General features: G+C 41.4%; 1 protein-coding gene across 2 annotated transcripts; it reads right to left on the bottom strand.

The window, feature by feature from the left end:
- Nucleotides 1-232: 232 nt before the first annotated feature.
- MOSPD1 (motile sperm domain containing 1) lies at nt 233-13,914 on the bottom strand. Of its 2 annotated transcripts, XM_027740233.2 has the most exons (7): nt 13,815-13,914; nt 8,613-8,869; nt 8,354-8,429; nt 5,397-5,623; nt 3,279-3,440; nt 2,596-2,688; nt 233-905 (listed from the first exon to the last, which is right to left on the bottom strand). In XM_027740233.2, the coding sequence occupies exons 2-6, from the start codon at nt 8,764-8,766 to the stop codon at nt 2,642-2,644; spliced, it is 666 nt and encodes a 221-aa protein (XP_027596034.1). In that variant the 5' UTR covers nt 8,767-8,869; nt 13,815-13,914; the 3' UTR covers nt 233-905; nt 2,596-2,641. The 2 variants fall into 2 exon arrangements, with proteins under 2 accessions (XP_027596034.1, XP_027596191.1); XM_027740390.2 differs by lacking the exon at nt 2,596-2,688 and having other exon boundaries at nt 13,815-13,913.
- Between the last annotated feature and the right edge of the window lie 4,906 nt (nt 13,915-18,820).

Below are 18,820 nucleotides of genomic sequence, written 5' to 3'. Positions count from 1 at the left end.
AAACAAGATAAATGTTCACCTCAAATATGAAACTGGTATTTGAGCAGGAGTTTCTGATAGAAAAGAAGTCCCTGTGGTAGCTGTGGGGGTAGGGACTGTGTAGAGAAATGCCTTTGCTGCTATACTTAGTTTGGTCTCTAAAATAGAAAAAATGGTGAATTTTGTATTAGTGTGCAGGGTGAGTACAACTTCTGTTAATGTCACTTCCATGCATCCCTAAGAAATGAATGGATCTGATTACAGAACTTGTTTTTATTGTCTACAATTGTGATACAAAATGGCTCTTGCAGAAATTATTTCCCCAAGTAAGAAAACGAGCACTCAGTGATATATTGGTAATGATGAAGTAAGAAATTTGAGAATTACTTCTTCACCTAAAATTCATGGTTTATTTCATAGTTTCACTGATGGAACTTTTAATTTTCTTCAATGACCAGTCATGACTCTGACCCCTCTGGTCTGTATACAGAAGTGCTATGTGCCAGCCTTGGCAGGTACAACCACAAACCAAATGAATGTTTTACAGAAGACAGTTTGCTTTTATAGTGATCACGCACTGATGTGAACATAGACTAAAAATAACAAATGTTGCTTTAATAAGGATTTTTTACAGTAGGCGTAGATATAAAAGTTTTTCAAATTATTTTCACAGGTATCACTGAACATTTCATAGCTGTCTGTTACAGAAGCACTGCAAAGTGCTTTGAGTCTTTCGTTTATTATACACAGTTAAAATATATTACACTTCTGAAGGTATCTTAAATCACTGAACAGTTTTGCTAGCATCTTAATGAGCCAAATGGGAGTAAAAGGCAGTCCACATTCATGATGTGAATATACAGTAAGGTGTTTGACATCCTATGAACTCACTGCTCATGTTCTCAAAATAACCATGGTGATGAGACCTGAAAGACAAGAATGAAGAAATAAACACTTCAATTTCACTGAATAAAACATTTAAAATACAGTTTACCCTGTCACAGCCCAGAAAACAATGTAAAAGTGTGTAAATACATGCAGAATGCATTTATACATACACTTAAATATTAGAAGTATTGCTCCAAGTTTTAATGTAGTCAAAATCCAACACTGAAGTGCAGTTTATCTAATCACTGAATGTTAAAGAAGCTATAAATACTCCAAGCAATTACTGATCTCGCTCCTGGAAAATCTTAACACTGAGATTTTGACTTAGGTAAGCGTAACAGTAGAACCCAAACCCCAGTTTTCATGGGGGCCAGTTATGGGCAGTGTCATTCAAATGCTGAATCATCAGTAAGGCAGATTAGTTGAAGGCTCCAAGGCTTTTTTTCTGCTCTGTGCAGAATAACTGATCAAAGACTAGTTTTACACAAAGATGTTAAGCTTCCTTGTCAGTCTGCAGAGAGAGCTTTCAACAGACTCTTTGTTGTGACCTTTAAAGAGGGAGGAAAAAAAACCTGCTCTGATAGAGGTTAAAAACAATTAAAACCAGAAGAAAGCAGGAAATGTGGGACTAATAAACCTACTCACGGCACACCGAAAAGTTCACTTTAATTATGTGCTGATACAGGAAAAAGTACAAATCTGCAAGTTCTTAGCCATGGGTTATATTGCACAAGGCAAGGGAAGAACATTAAGGCTCCTTGAATTCCAACCTTATGTAACATCACAATAATAATTTATCAGTTCTTGGGCAGTCTTTCTTGCAGGCTCAGATGATGTCAATGTAACAGCCTTTCACTGCAGAGAACTCAGCTAAAGCCTACAGACCTCACCATGAATAAAGACGTTTCTGAGACTATTTTACTCTCCTGCCACTACATAGTGATTTAAATTATTTACTTTATGAGACTGTGAAGACTGTGAAGCATGACAGAACAGAGCTGTAATGCTGCCTTCCATCAGATCAGCAATTTATCCATTAAAGAGGAATTACAGTTCAGCTATTTCTTGAGGTCTATACTGGCTCAGACAACCAGTGCTACCACAACTGCTGGAGGCCTTAATTTGGATTAATTCCATCACTGCAGAGTGACAACAGAGGGTGCTTACAGGAAAGCCTGTACCACTTGCACAGGGACTTTCAGGCAGTAAAGGGTTTAACTAATTTCTGTAAATCAAATACTTCTCAAATGTCATACAGCCCAGCTGGTGTGGTATAACAACCCTTTTCAATTAAATGCTCCACAATCCAGTTGTACTTCCTTGTGGAAGAAAGTGGTTTCATCTTCTCAAGAATAATTGACTTCCTACACAAGCAAGAGTTGCACACAAAAAAATCTGTCCATGAACACTAAAAATACTGCCACCAAAGGAACCAAAACCTGTCAAAACTTCATAGGGAATCAAGAAACACGTTCAGCTGTTGCAAATGTATAAAGTCACATGGTTTAATACTGCAGCTGGCACCAGCAGAACCTGGAGTAATTTTCAAAAGCAGAGACAAAAGCAGAGTGAGGATTACTGTAAGGTCCTGATCTGAGTGTCCATCAGCATCAGCTTGGGCAAAGAGCCACAAGTGAGATTTCAAACTGCTTCAGCAGATTGACCTGTGAGTCAGCTGACTGTGCATGAACCATCAAGAGCTTGCACCTTTCCCCATCACTACCTCACCTCTAGCTATCAGTTTGAAGCTGCCTAGCTCGTTTCCTGTAAATCCTCATTTCTGGACAGGAGAATTGAGTTTAGTGTGACTGTTCTTCAAATCTGAAATAGTTATAGAGAAATAGTCATAATAAATGAAATGTGCAACTTACCTATGCTTGCTAATGTAGGAGTTAAGTTACAAATGAGGAAGAACTGTGGATGGTAGTGGTCTCTTAGAAAGGATTTACAGTAACTTACTGCTACACACTTCAACTGCTTATCAAGAAGGCAGTGAGAATTGGGCCTTACAAACCAGCTCACCGGGGCTAGAGGGAGAAACACAGTAACACAAGAGCCCTACGTTCTGCAATAGAGTAACTACTGCAATACAAGAATAAGAAACAGGACGTTCCATTCAGTTTTGTTGGCAGATGACCGTGGTTGGCCCATCATCAAATGCAGGTAAAATTAACATGTAGAAGCCTGTGTGTAATAAGTATTGACTCAAATCTGGTCTAAAACACTTACAATAACTAATTTACCCTGCTGTCACCATGGCTGCAAATTAAGATATACGTGGGGATGCAAAACAAAATGTCATGTGGTGCTTTGTCTCCATCCAGCTTCCTGAAGCCACTGGCGAACACAGATGAAGTTTTCCAGACTCACAGAATTTGCAAGAAAACGTTTACAAAACCCAAAGTACTCACCTAAAACATAAGCAGCTACTAACTTTTGATTCACACTTAAGTGGAGGTAGAGAGGCACCAGGGATTCCATTTCCCCCGATGTAGGTAGCATTAGTGCTGCGACACACACTACTCCCAGGAAGACTGTTAGTAAACTAGGTCCCGACGAGGCAGTTCTGTTTTCTGAGAAGGCAAGACAGTACCAACTGTAAGGAACATCTGACCAAGATAAACATTAAATATTCTGCAAAAATGTTTGCAGTGTGTTGGAGCTGCAATACCCTGAGATTCTTCCTTTCCCTTTGCAGTTTGGAGGGGGTGGAAAATGACTCTCAAACCCACTCTTCTAAACCTTCTGCATTTTGCAGTGAGGGAGGCTGCTCCCTGTTCTGATGCTGGGACTTGTTTTCACATGACTTCCCAAACCACTCCCTTCTGGAGGAGCAGAACCTGCCAGGCCCAGCTATACTATAGCTATAGCTATATATACACACACTCAGGACAGATGGGTGTCTCAGCAATGCCTGACGTTTCCCCATGCATCCTCACTGCACTCCTTCATATGTTCCTTCAGTGATTAGTAATCAATTAGGAAAGATCACCCAAAAGAGCTGCACAGGCAGGTAACTGCTTGCACCTCCTGAGCAAAACCTGGCTACAGCAAGAGCACAGGTTCTTGGGCCAGATGAGTTCCCCTTCTTTTTTTAGAGGATTCACGGGCTGCACCCAACAGAACCAGTATAGATGCCACAAATCAGTAAAATTTGAACCTTCCTTTAAAAACCGTGAGAGTGAACCACTCTGACATCCAGTATCACCAGAATAAGGAAATGCAAACCACAGACAATAAAGAGTCCTTCATACCCTTTATTGCGCTGCACTTCAACAGCTGGAACCTGCTCAAAGGCCCACTGTGTCATCTTTGAAAAGAGCTGTTAACATGTTAACTGAATTCCTCCAACCAAATCCTTAAGTCCCATTGGAAATTAGCCAATGTTTTTATCGTTTTTTCTATCCTCAGTGACCAGCAATATGTGCTCTATTTCAATTCCATAAATCTGTTATTTCCAGGTTGCAGGTTACATGCAAAGACTGCAGTCACTTTGTTTACTGCTTTTCTGTAAGCAATAAAATGTGGTCAACAAGGTTTTTAAGCAGAGAAGTAGTACTTGGATTAAGACCAGTATCAGATTGTTCAAACCCTCTGTCCTGGAACAACTATCACAGTAACATTTTGTTCTGTGAGTCCAGAGATCTTTGTAGGTTTGCTTTAACCGTGTATCCTATTAATATCTATCATCAAGGTTTTCTTTAGTAAAAGGTATTTCACCAGCCAACAAACTCTGTATAAGTAGTGAAACAGGTTGGCTTTAACAAGAGGAACACCCTCAATAAGGTTCATCTATTTTCTGGAATTGATTTCTGTTGCTGTAATGAAAAATTAAACAGTGACAAGAAAATAACAATATAAATCAGTAAAACTAACAGGACTATAGGCTGTCAAGAATCAGTTTATATTCAATTCAGGTAGAACTTGATACTTTTTATCCTACCCCTTCAATTTAACTGTTTGGCCCAGGTTTTGCCCAAGACTGTTGATTTACTTCCTCACATATGAAACGAGCAGAGTTTTCAGCTCCCAACTGTGCTCTTCTGTTCTTGTGGGACAGACAAAGGAGAGGGTGCAGAACAAGGAGCACTTCAGAAGATGTTTTGGCAATATTTCCTGCTCATCAGAAAACGGGGGATTTTGGGTTTGGAACAAACTCAGAAGGGGCATATGTTCTGAAAGAGCCCAAGGGAAAAATAACTACCATCCTTTGGCAGATAAATTCCCATTGGCTGTATCAGAACTCCTGCTCCAGAGGAAGGGAGGATTCTCTCTCCAAGGTATGACATGCAATCACAGGGCAGAAAAGGGTCTTGATTGATCAAGGTAGTACAAACAGAATAGCCACAGTTTGGGTTCTTGGGTACTGTCATTCCCCAGTGACAAAGACAGCAGTCTTACAGGTAAATAAAAAGAATTCCTTTCAAATTTATTTTAACCTATATTTAAAAAAATATTTTAGTCTTTCTAGTAACTTGAGTTATTGAAAACTGATTCAGAAGACAGGAGAGGTAAAAGATTTCAGCTACCTGGTTGACACAAAGTCTGCTCAAAAAAGACACTTTCAGCCAGGTGTTCTTTTATTCGTTTTTCCTCCTCTTCCTTTTGTTGTTGTTGTTCCTTTGCAGATGGAAGCAGAGTAGCAATAATCTCCTTTTTCCCTAATGCTTTCCTCTGGCTCTGCTCAGACACTTGTAGACGGAATTTATCTATCACACCATAGTAAGCAGCCCGAACATCTCTGTGACGAATCACACTGCAGAGAAAACCAACATTTTCAAACAGATCAACTAATGAGAAGCATGTATGGAATTACATCCTATATCACTAAGTTTGTCCTCTTTCCCCCGTGCACAGATAAACTGCAATAATTCAGATCCTCACTACCTCCTCCATCACTCAGTGATTTTGAAGATTTGATCTTGCCTTCTCTCTCCCCTCCATATTTCCCAAATATATAATAAGCTCCAATTGGATGGCCAAAAAGAACAGTTAATTCTTTATCTCAACCCACCTTTGCCTCAGTCTGAGGCTGAGCTGCCACCTGATGAAACATCAATTTATTGAAGTTGTTTGATGTTGGCCAATGATTTTAAAAGGTATGAGGGGACTGGAGTGGACAGGAAAGGAAAGAAGTAAAGTAGGGCTGCCAAATACTTGGACAGGTGTTTGGCAAGCTGAAGTTCAGCTTTTTGAGGAAAACAGGCTCAAAGCTTTACAATTCTACATTCTCAGAAGAAAAACTCATTCCTTCTGTGGACAAGAGTGAGCTAGGGATTTTCAAAATCAGAAACCCACCATTATGAGCATGTTTGGAACCTATAAAAGGCACAGTTTTAAAATAGCACTGATCAAAGGCAAAACAGACCTCTGAGCAGAGCTCTGCTCAACTGCCTCCTCTCTGCATTTGTGATTCATCACGAAAATATGTATCTAGCATTAAAAAGCTCGAACATTTAGGTTTAAAATGGTATCAGCTCTTAGGGTTAATAAGGATTTATATTATTTCTCCAAATGTTTCTTGTGAAAGGTTATTCTAAGTTTCTAAGGTAACAATAGCTAATCTGAAAAAAAATACCTACAAATAAGTGATTTGGTTTCAAGAGGGCTGCCATCTCATGAGGAAAAAAAATGACTGCACCCTTAGTAACACAGGATAGTAGTTTCAAAATTGCTTCAAGGAAGGGATGGATTTTTGTGTTTCAGGCTTCATTTAAAGGAACTGTATCACATCAAGATATCGACAAGCATTAGCACATAGCCAGTGCTTGCAACTGGTATCTAGTTTGAATAGACTATTCATCACAGGAACAGAGACCAAGTCATCCCCCCAGCGAAAAGGCTGCAGTGATATACCGAGTTTTACGTCACTTTAGAGGCAAATGAGTGTGCTTATGACAGCCTTTCAGCAAGTCGAGTGTTGGCTGGGCAACTGCCTTCACTAAAACAAAAAGCTTTTTCCCTCTGACAACCCTAATTCATAGAGCTCTCAGCATATCAGCACAGCAGATCAACTGATTTCTTCCTTTAACACTTCCTTTAAATTCGTGTTTCCACTCTTAGTACCATGGTACTAACTACCAACCTAAACAGAATCTTTACATAACACCCTGCTAGGAGAACACGTATCTGCTGCCAAGCAGAGATATTTTCTGCAGACCCTCATAAACAGATACATTCTCCTGTTTCTTTTTAGAGATCATTGCATAATTGGAAGCTCTGTAGAATATCTGTTTATCTGGCAAATGGCCACACTTGCATAGTACTGTTCATATCCTAGCAGTAAACACTGCCCTGAGACAGCAACCACTGGAATGGGATGGGGGTTTTCCCGCACAAAAAAAAATCCCCTTGAAACACGTGTATGTCTTATTTTCCTTTATTTATTAAAAGACATTTGTTTAAGAATTATGCAAGCTTGATTACATTTGGTTAAAGTCTGCTAAAGACCACAATAGTTCACTGATACAGTGGTGTATTCTGACCCATTTTGTTCCATTTCTAGCACTGTTGCCCCTGCCCACTGAAACTTTTTAGTTTCATGTTTTAAACTTCCTTTTTATTTGGTGAGTCCTTGGAATTTTTCAAATTACACCTAAGAAAAACAGTCTACAGGAAAGAGCCATTCCCCAAGCATGGTATTATTTATCTGACAAAAGATAGTTCATTCAATAGTGGGGGTTTCTGCATATGGCCATTTGTTAGCCAGAGATCCCAGGTGGTGTTTTACAGTTTGGAAAATTTCTATTCAAAAAGCTCAGTCTACTGTTTTAAGTACCTCACGCTTCCTTCAGCTGTATCTGTACATCAGCACAGAAATAATGTGGCAAATGCAAGATAAAAAAAGTTGGTCTATTTTAGCTTATACACCTACTCTACTCCAAATTACAGCAGCCTGCAGACCCTGTACATTACTGTGGTCACTTGACCAGCCTCCTTATTTTCTCAGTTATTGGGTTGGGACCTGACAGGAGAAGCAAGTAAAGGGGAGACACAGAGATCTGAGAACAGGAGGGGTGGTCAGGGTGAAAGGTAGGCAAAAGTACCTTAATTAAACATGGCCCAGGAAAATGTGCTCAGCAGAACTGCATACATTTCCATTTTGCCAATCTGCAAACAAGTATTTCTCACAAAGAAATCCCAACCCTGGGGGTCTTGCTTTTCTTGTTATTTCTTACAAAAAGGTACTCAGAGGAGGCTCACATTCCTCTCACTGCTGGTTTACAGACTCCACTACAGGATGTGTTTACTCGCAGTTTATTTATGCCCAAAGACAAAATAAAAGAATATTGTAATACCTCTGCCCTAGAGTGAAAGAACAGCAAAAACCAGACAGCCACAAGTACACAGGAGGTTAGGAAAACATTACAACTTTATCCAAGTTATATTTTATACGCATGCTGTCATTTTACTACCTCTTAAATAATAAAAGAAGATAATAAAATGTTGTATATTAGAAAAAAAAAACCAAACAACTTTTACTTACATATCAACACAGCACTGAGGCTTCACTGCACCAGTAGCATCAACCACCGCATATTTATTTGGGGTTGTACAAAGAACTGCAACGAAAAGGACAGGAGTAGTAACAAATCATGAATTAATACCTCACCAACTTCATCAACAGATACATGTAGAGACACGAGTTTGGTTTTGTCACAGATATGATTTGTTACATGAATTATAATTGGACTGTTCAAGATCACCAACTAACCCTTAAACAGAACTTAACCTAAGAAACCCACCTTTGAATTTTAAGGCAAACTCATAGGGGTTATATAGAGTCAACACCTGCTTGTGTGTCGACTGGTCATCTGCATAAAATATAAGTTCTGTAGGAAAAACAAAAACAGGAAGATTTCCTTCCACTAACTCTGGCTGTCTTTTTTGTTGCTGCATTGGCACTGAATCCTCCTTGCTGCTTCTTGTGTTCTTATGATTTTGAATCCTCAGAGACTTCAGTTTTTGAATCGTTTAAGAATTCCAAAGCATTTTGGCAATTCTGAAGGAAAAAATGGAAAAAAAAGAGAAAAGGCGAGAAGATTATTTCCATAAGTCTATACTAGTATAAACTGAGGCAGTCAACAAAGGTGTAAAAATATAAAATGTGATGTTTGATTATGAATCTACCTCTACTTATGTTCCTTCAAAAATACTGATATATAAAAAATATTTGCATTGTGTTTCCATCTATTTAACAAACTGCTATAAAATAAATGGATAAGCACCTCTTCAGTGTATCACGGCAGCATTTGGGGTCCCAGTCCATGACTTGGGTTGCTTATCCTGGCTCTTTACAACACAAGCCAAACAGGGATAACAAAAAGATATTCCATCCTATGTCCCATGTCTCAGGACACCAACACTTAAGAAAAACCAGAGCAGAAATGAGGAAACATGACATAAGTAGGAGTCACCGTTTAGGCAGAAACCTCTCCAGAGGCATGACCTCCCCGGATGAGGAATAACAGCCTAGGTATCTGCTCACCCAGGCACCCAGGTATGTCAAATCCCAGAAATTCAGAACAAAGGAATGGGGAACACCTTCACGGTTTGTTTAAACTAAACTCCTGTTACAACTGCACAGTAGTTACATGCAATGAATTGAAAAATAACTGGGATGAGCAACACCAAACAGATCTGGGATTTACTGTTTGATTAAAAAAGACAACAGGTTTTCTGTCACCACTGCCTCCAACCAAAGTACAACCACTGCAATTCTCCCTCTGCCACCTGCACAGTTCTGTTTTGAGTGACATTCCAGAACTAAAACCAGAACCCATGACCCAATCAAGCAACAATCCCAAATGTAATTCATAAAATAAAATTAAGGCCAAACTCCTCAGCACACATACCACTGACTTGACACATGACAGACAGAACAAAGTCTTCTACCCCCCAAGAACATCATATTTTATTGCAGCTCTTGTAGGTTAATTATCAAACTGAAGGTGTCCTTTGAGGTTTAACTTTACAGCAGAAAATATTAAAAGAACAAAAAGTTCCTACTGACTCATTAGCTGTCATTTCCACTTCCAATGAAGCTTTATAAACAAGGTACATTTCAGCTGTTCTCCAGTCAGATAAACTGGTTTTGTTGCACCTTAAAAAATTTAGTTTCTGAACTTTCTAGCAGCGAGTAGCCCAAACATTATGAACAATCAAAACCAAACGCTTATTTCGGCATTCTAAACATCATGATGATCACATTTCCAAGCACCAGATACAGGTTTCATACTTGAAACATGACACAGGTTCACATGTTTACTAGAGTGTATCTGTCACACCATCAGATTTACAGGTTCTGATTCTTATTCACAAGCTAAGCTTTTAAATTTATTTATTTATTTATTAAAACAGCAAATTATCCCTGTAGAATTTAAATTCATGGATCTCACTGGAATGTCTCTCCCCACGATCCAGTTTCTTTTCAGAGTACAAGTTTGTTTCCACTTCACTGAAATGCTACTAATAATATTCTGAAAACAAATCCCCAATGATAGGGTTCCAAGCTGATGTTCTGTTACCTTATTAAGAAAAGACGAGAAAAAGAAATGGCTTTGTGAGTGCTTCTTAGAATTTTGGTGAATCCCTTTTGTTTCAGAAGAATCACCAAACTCTTGTACAGCAAGTGTAAGCATTATTTCTTGAACAACTTTATGTACTACTGCAAAGTGAGGTTCACCGTTCCATTCAAACATATCAGGACTATATGAAAAGCTAATGTGGAAAAAATACCAGCAAGTAGAAATACAAAATAACTTCTTTTGATGCTTCTCATAGGTAGAAGATTAAGAATTATTAATTTTTTAACCAAAATTAGCTCAATACAGTATGCAGTAAGAGTAGGTTGGAATCTTTAGGTCTCATACATATCGACACTGTGTACACTGTGTGTAACAGAAATACAGGCAATCTTTGCATTAACAAAAGGGATTTTTTCTGAATAAATGTTTCAAACTACCATACAACCAACAGCAAGCTACTGCTACATATCTTAAGTAACAATATTTAATAAAAGTTTTAAATATTATTTATAATAATCAATATTATTTTGATGCTTCAGTTTTTTATTTAAACCCTGTACATGCTTCATTCCAATTCCTGGCTTCATACCACATCTCCAGTTTCTTCAGCTCAGCCAGTGGCAAGTGTTTAGTGTCCAAAACCCCACAAATTACTATCAGTGGAGGAATGGATCACTAAGCCTATCAACAGGTTCATTTTTCTCACACATCCATTGAAAACAGTGCACAAACCTCCCAGGATTCCACAACCTGCACACGGAAAGCCACCAATCTTAAAAAAGTATATCCCGTTATTGCTTCCTTTTCTTATTTAACTTGGCTGGACGAGGAGTTACCGCCTGAACTGGCAAAAGGAATATCTGGCAAACTCAGGCCTACAGTAGATATGTTTGCTGACACAGCAGTGTCATTCAGGATATAAATTTCTGAATTCCTAAGCAGGCAACCAGCATCCTTTGTCCTTTCTGAGACAACAGTTTTAACTTAGAAGTCACCTTGCTGGGACATCTCACCAAGTGACAGCAGTAAAAGCACTTTTCCCAAAGACTGATTTATAAACCACACACACGCTGGGGAGACGTGACAGTTTAGTCTTGATAACACCACACCTTTTGCATCAACAAGAAACTGCGAACACTTTTACAGAATGTACATGTATCGCCACAACTTCCCTGCCCAGATTAACCCCACAGCAGCTCTCATGGTCAGAATAAGGTCACGTAGCCCAGCCAGTTCATTTAAAAGAAACTCAGCTGCCTCTCTTCCTCACCGTGACCACTAAATTTTGCAGTCAGTAGTCACCACAATTACTCGCCCAACATAAACCTGTATCAACCCCGGATCTGTGGTCTCAGCTCTGTGACCTGCACTGCACAGATGGGCTTCTTCCAGCACTGCCGATGACATTCCTGCAGGAGCAGGAATCTGTCAAAGGTAATGCTGGTTACAGGACACAGGCCAGTGTGTAACACCTGAACAACACCAGCTCGCTTCCCAATGCTCTCTGAAGTACAGACAAACAGTTGTCGCTGGCATTTTCTCAGCACAATAAGGATCTTTCCTCCCTGATGTTACTAAATATATACTGCTGGTGTCACAATAGCACAGATCTGCCAGCGTTTCCTTTGAAATCCCTTTCTTCATAAATTTAACTCAACAGAGAAAAACTCGAAGTGAAACATAACTTCTCTCCAGGGTCGGAAATAACCCTGATTGTGATTTGCTTTTACTTAACAAGTACCTGCTGAATAAATAAACCAGCTGAAGAAGTTTTTTATTCTCATTTTAACTTCCAGTGGCCTCATCACCATGGCTTCCCAGCACATTTGTTGGTTGTTTTTCTTCCTAACAACTCCAAATAACTCTACAGAATGTCATCGGGTAAACACTTTATTCAGAAGAAAACCTCTTTACAGTCATTGTGTCCAAATTCTTCTTTTAAAAACTGTCTAATTACAGCGTAATCTATTTTTGTTACATCTCATGACCTGTCCCCTAAATCTACATGAGCCTTTCTACACTACATACTCAGTAAAACTGATGCCTTTTGAGCGCCTATTTACAAAGTAAACCCAAAGTCTTCTTCAAAATTCCCTCCTGTGTCAAGCTGAGCAATCGCTTTGAGATACATGCAAATACTGAAGCTCATCCATTAGCATTTTGTTTCTCCAAAATGTTTTGAAGGCCTCAACGTGCGCTTACGCAAAACAATGTTTAAACTACCTGCAATTATCTGGGAGAGTCACCCAACAGGAGAGCAACAGACCCAGCAGCCAGGATGGCTGGATTCCATTACTGCTAACTCTGTCACTGACACTCCATGACCTTGAGCAAGTTGGTTAACCTCACCTCAATTTGCTGATCTATGAAGGCACATATTCTGCAAAGGACTTCAGTAGGCTGACGGTCCCATTTGAACTGGCAGAACCGCTCTGATACTTTGCAAAGCTGCTACTGTTTACCCCCTCACAGGGTGATGAGAAATGTAATTAGTAACTGTCTCCAGGATGCTGTAAAATGAAACAGTCTCGGAGCGTTACCTATTAGCATGGATGACTAAAAGATGCATAGATCATGTTGATACTGACAGCACAATTTATTAGGACCACACTATTCTGTCCATTTTTTTAAACGCTGAAGAGGTAACTAACAAAAAGAAATATTCAAACGCAACTAAAAGGTACGCAAAAGCAGTGAAAAATGAAATAACAGCTGTGCACTGCTTCTGATCCATTCCGGCTCAGAAGAATCCTAGGGAAGACTTTCAAGGGCACATCTGCCTTAGTCTCTATTTTCTTACTTTAGTCTCTATTTTCTCACTTTCAGGTTGTGTTTAATGCACTAAACCGCCCGATTTTCAAACGTCTCTTGTGCCCCATTAGCACGACGTGGCCCCGAAACGCCAAACACTCTTCCCTGGGAGAGCGGCGGGGGGAAAGGCGTTCCGATCTGCTCGTACCGCCGGCAGGGCACGGCGGTAATTGCACACTCCTAATTGATCCTCTTTGTTCTCCAGCGAGGAGCAGCAGCAGCGATCGGGGCTGAGGCAGCTGCGCGGTAACGGCGGCTCCCGCAGCCGGCCCTGCCCGGCTCCCCCGCACGGCCCGGGGCGGGACCCGCCCCGCAGCCCTGCCCGGCACCTTCCCCCGCACCGCCGCCCCCCGGAGCGACCCCCGGCCCCGCGGGGCAGCGGCCCCAGCCCGGGGGCCCCGCAGCGCGGCCGCCGCCTCGCTCCCCATCGCGGCTCCGCCGGGCCCGGGGCCGCCGCCGAGGGCAGCGAAGGGAGGCCCGGCCCGCGGGGCCGCCCGCCCGCCACAGGGCAGGACGGGACAGGACAGCGCAGGACAAGGCAGGACGGGGGTCTCGCTGGGCTCCGCCGCCCCCGCCCCGTGCCCGGTGTGGCCCCCCAGCCCGACTCACCCGCCCGGGGCCGCTCGGTGGGGCTGGCGCGGCGCCCCTTTGTCCGCCCGTCACTGCGGGCAGCGCTGGGGCTGCCGGGACCGACCGGCCGCCGCCACCGCCGCGTCACCGCCCCGCCCGCCGCCCGCCCCCGCCGCCATGTCGGGGCTCCCCGCGATCGGGGGTGTCCGCGGCCGCTGCCCGGGGCCGCCCCTCGCTGCTGCCCCGGCACCGCGGGTGTTCTCGGAGCGTCCCCCGCCGCCCTCCCGGGCGGCCCCGCCGGCTCCGCGGGCAGCGCGGGGTGTGCGGCCGGGCCGCCGCTCCTCACCTGCGGGAAGGTGTTTTTAAATAGTCATTTACCTCATCTCACGGTTCTTGAGGTTTAACCCGTCCTGGAGGGGTTCCTCCCCTCTCCCGGCTCCTCGAGGCCGCCGTGTTTCCTTCCCGGGGTTGCGGCTCCGGAGCTCCGGCTCCCTCCGCTGCTGCCCATCGCCGGCACGTCCCGCGGTGGAAGGGTCCGTGTCCCACCCGGCGTGAATCACAATAAAAGTATTGACAACTCAGTCGGACCTGCATGACCATACGGCAGCACGGCTTAAATGGGGCACGCCGTCCCTGTCAACAGCTTCTCATCCTGTTACCTTTGTTCTCTATTCCTCTTTCATTAAATTAAACTAGTTGTGGACTTCAGCTCATTTTATGCATTATCCACTATATCATCTTCCTTTAGTTTTCTTCCCAACTTCGGCTTTTAAGCCCTGTATAATAAAAGTAAACCCATGCATAATCACCACCCAATATCATCCCCAATTTTAAGATTATTAATGGAGCAGAATGTTTTCATTGGAAGTCAGGTGGATAATTAAGATTTATATTGAGCCATCCAGTCAGCAGGATTGCAAAATCTTTTACCCCTTGCCAGGCTTTACCCACCAGTGAAATGAACACACATCGGTGGTGAAGTAAACACAGCAGCCATGAATGTTTCACAATAATACCATGAAACAATCCAGGACAGGAAGCAACACATTTTGTCTATTTAAAGTCGTGGAAGACATTAAATAAAGAAATTCTAAACAATGTATTTTTTAATTTAGCCAAGTTGTGTATATTATCAATTACCTTTTTCTGCAGATCTAATGGTTGCTAGTAGTTCATTAAGAATTCACAAATTACATAATATTGTTAAATTATTACATATAGAAATTATTATCTTGTCAGAATTTCTGAAAATGTATGCAGTGAAAACTGGTAAAATACAGGTTTTTTGTTTCTTGATGAGTGTCAATCAGCTCAGATTTTAACATGTTTAAAAATAAACTGGAATTCTTGTTTTTAAATGGAGTACCAGACTTCAGCCTCTCAGGATACATTCAGAAAATTATTATGTTTTTACTGAGTATTAATCCAATGCAGGGTGTTCCTGATTTTGGAAATCTGTCTCAGGACAAGTGGCAGACATAAACATGCTTCAGAGATATTTAAATTAATAACAAATAGAATGATGAAATTAGAAAAAAACATAATTTAAAAGGACTAGACTTAGAAGCACATTAATTAGCCACATTGGATATTTTCCAGTTCATCCAGCTCATTTAAAAAGAAAGTTCAGACTCTCTAAAAGCAGGTTTAATATCTTCCTCTGCAAGTTTCCCAGGATCCAACTTTGTTCTGCCACGTATTTAAGAATGTTTGCATACACCTCTTGAAATCAGGACTCATGGTGGTCTCCTTCCTCTCCCACCCATCTATCACTGCAGCTTGTTTCCAGGTTATTGTGTGATTTTAAAAGCCCTGTGTTAACTCAAATTCGGTGTGAAAACCTGTACGTGTGTGAGTAGGAGTCAGTGGTGTTCTGTCCTTGCTGCTGGTGCCTGTTACTCTGGAGAGCACAAACCCCCATCCCTGACAAGTAATGTCCCCTTGGCAGAGATCCTGCCCGTCCCAGACATTCCTAAAGGTACATGTGTGCCATCGCTGTTGAACCAGCACTGACGTATGCTAAAATATCCCAGAGCTGTTTGGTTTAGGGCACACACAAAAACCTGGCTTGGCACCGTCCCACTGCTCTTCTCCTGCCTTGCAGCAAGGCTCAACTGCCTCAGGGGGATGGAAAATGATGGAGAGGATTTGAGGATTCGTGCAGGGTGCCCACATTCCGTGTGCTGTGGGAAGGCTGCTCAGCTGCGCCGTGGGAGATGGAGACTGCTGCCTTGTGTGGCAGTGACTGGGATTATCTCAGATCTGTGGGAAGTTCTCTCTTGTATCATTAGGTTATTGTTTCTTTTGCTTTCTCCTTTTTGGGCTGCTTTATTCTGCCCGAGTAATTAATTATTTCTGGGATCATAGGCAGACTGAGGTTGCAGTCCTTGTTATGATGCTGGTAGAGCAGAGAAAAGACGAGAGGAGAAAATGTGGATGGAGAAGATGACAGAAATACAGATGCAAAGGAGCAGAGGCATAAGATACAGCAAAAAATCTGCAACAAGTTTGTCAGGTCACCTCAAATGTGATCTGAGGTGTAAAAAGTTGCTGTCCCTGTAGCTAATGTTTGGTCCTCTGATTTTTTTACATACCTTGGAAATCACTGTGAGTTACCTAAAAGCATTGGCTAGACTTCTGTTACATAAAATATTGCCTCCTTACAGCATGAAACCTGAGAGTGGAGTGTGCAGATAGGGAATGCTACTGAATGACTCTGTGGTGGTTTTGGTTGCTGTGGTGATTATCCATCTGTTTAAATACTTTATATGGGAGATTCACAACTCATTTATCATGGAGAAGATTTTCTTAAGTTATGAGAAACACAGCATTATGCCTGATTCCTGTAATTTTTCATACTTGATTACCAAAAAATTCTACTTATTTGCCATGGCACAAGGACATGGTGTATTATTTAGGTGTAGAGAGTATGGCAGAGGGTTCTGTGTTTACCACTATCCCAGTGGGCCTGGAACATTGGCACATGTGTGGTGGTTGTGTAGTTGGAGAGTCTGACTGCAAACACTTCATTAGGGACCTCCTCTAATGAATCCTCAGTCTGAAGCAATTACACAAAATAATTTTTACAATATTTTTACCAAGTTTGATAGGAGAAGAATGAGCACAACATTTTATGTATCTGTATCTTACCAACAGCTCGTAATGCATTTAATTCTTAATAATGAATCTTCTTAATGTGATATTTTGTTTTTCTTGACAGTTCCCTTCTCCATGGCACAACATGGCAGATCTTCTTAGGCTTTGAAGACACTCAGGAAATGACGTATTTGGTTTTTTTCAAATGATGTATCTGCTTTTCCATTCACGCCCATGTTGTGATTTTTTTAATCTTGTCTTTCTGCATAAGATGATTTGAATTTTCTTTCTAATTAATACCAATTTATAAAACTAAGTCCTCATAAAAGATACTTTTTTCACTTGAAAAGACTATCAGAAGAAACAAAATACTGCATTCAAACTACCACCTTAAAGCAGCATACGTGTTCTGACTTACAACAGAAGCAAGAATTGCTCAACCTAAACTGTCCAAGCTGTTCTTGTAACTTTAATTTACCAGTAAAAGATTTTTTTTTTTACTTGCTTATGTGGCAGCTTTTCAATTCCCCCCCTCCTTGGCAGTGTGCTGTATTGCCATTCCCTGTCACTGGTGACTTAGACATACTAGTGTATATTTTTCGTGTCAGAGGTTAGACTGTTTGCTTTTATGACTAATGACGTGGACCTGGGGAGCCACATATCTAAGCACCGTTGAGGAAATATCTAGACCTCTGTTAAAGTGTAATCCCTTTCTGGGCATGCCTGTATAGGAGAGTGGAGACAGCTCAAAGATCTCTCTGCCCATGCTCCCCAATGGCCGAAGCCAAGCCACTGCCACCTTAGGAGTCCTTTAGCTCAGCTCTCTGAGGATGTGCCCATGGACACTGGGAGCACAGCATGCCAGAGAGCCACATTTGCTGCAGAACAGATAATGTGATTTTGGGAGAATATAGCCTAAAGAGTAGCTGTCTTTAAAACACTAAATGTAAACAAGAGCAGGTTTCATGCATGCTCAGCAAATAAAGCCAGTATATGATTTAAAGGATCGAGTCCCTCTCAGGTCTGGTACTATGAATTTTGCCCACAATGTGTTTGCATTACACTTCAGACAGGTATCAGGGTTTACTTGCTTGTACTTGGTGTCTTACGGTTCTTGGTGTGGGAGCTCCTGACGTGCTGTGATCCCTCAGCTGTATAAGAGAAGCCATAATTGAGTCTTAGACACTGAGGTATTTATAATCACTTTGAAACCTCAGAGAGAACAAACAGTTAGAGGTTTATAGGCAGTCATCATCTTTATGAAGTGTTGGATCTATTTCTGCGTTGTCTGTAGAACCCTGCTGAGAATCTCTGTGTCCTGCTCATTGGAAAGCTGCAAACCCAGCATGGGCTCTAGTTTTTTCCAAGGATGTGCGCATACATCTCTTATAAATAAGCGGTTATGGTTGTTTCATTAGACCTCTAATAACATCTCTATTTTATTTTCCTTTCAAAGATGTTTATTCAGTGTTGACACATATTTATAATATCATCTCAACAGTAAGAGTCTATCCTGTCAGATTTACAGCTATTATAAAATATGATGCTATCTGCATACAAATGGATGATGGGAGCCCTACAGACATTTCCCCTATTATTACTGCCTAAGGAAGCAATAAAAATTTAACATTTACCATTGGGAAACACCTGCAGAGATTAAATTAAAACTAGATTATATGCTTATCAGTTATATGTTACAAAAGCAAACTCTTTGGAGATTAACATAAAAACCATTGTTATCAAAATCTTATTAAAAGCTTCACTTAATATGATCCATTTTGCACCTTGGCTGCACAAATATTCCACGTGCGTGACTTGCTGAGTCTTTGTGCAGCTGGTTGGGGGAGAGGCAGGGCAGCTTTGCTATCACCTCAGCAAATGATATTTGGATTTGTTGTTAAAAGCAGGTACCGTTTGTCCTTTTCCCTCTGATCCTGGCCGCTCTCTGA

The sequence above is a fragment of the Pipra filicauda genome, unplaced genomic scaffold (assembly GCF_003945595.2).
Source record: "Pipra filicauda isolate LSUMZ 115617 unplaced genomic scaffold, ASM394559v2 scaffold616_size215100_pilon, whole genome shotgun sequence".
Taxonomy (NCBI): domain Eukaryota; kingdom Metazoa; phylum Chordata; class Aves; order Passeriformes; family Pipridae; genus Pipra; species Pipra filicauda.
The sequence above is the reverse complement of the archived record's forward strand: the minus strand, read 5'-3'. Positions and strand labels throughout refer to the sequence as shown.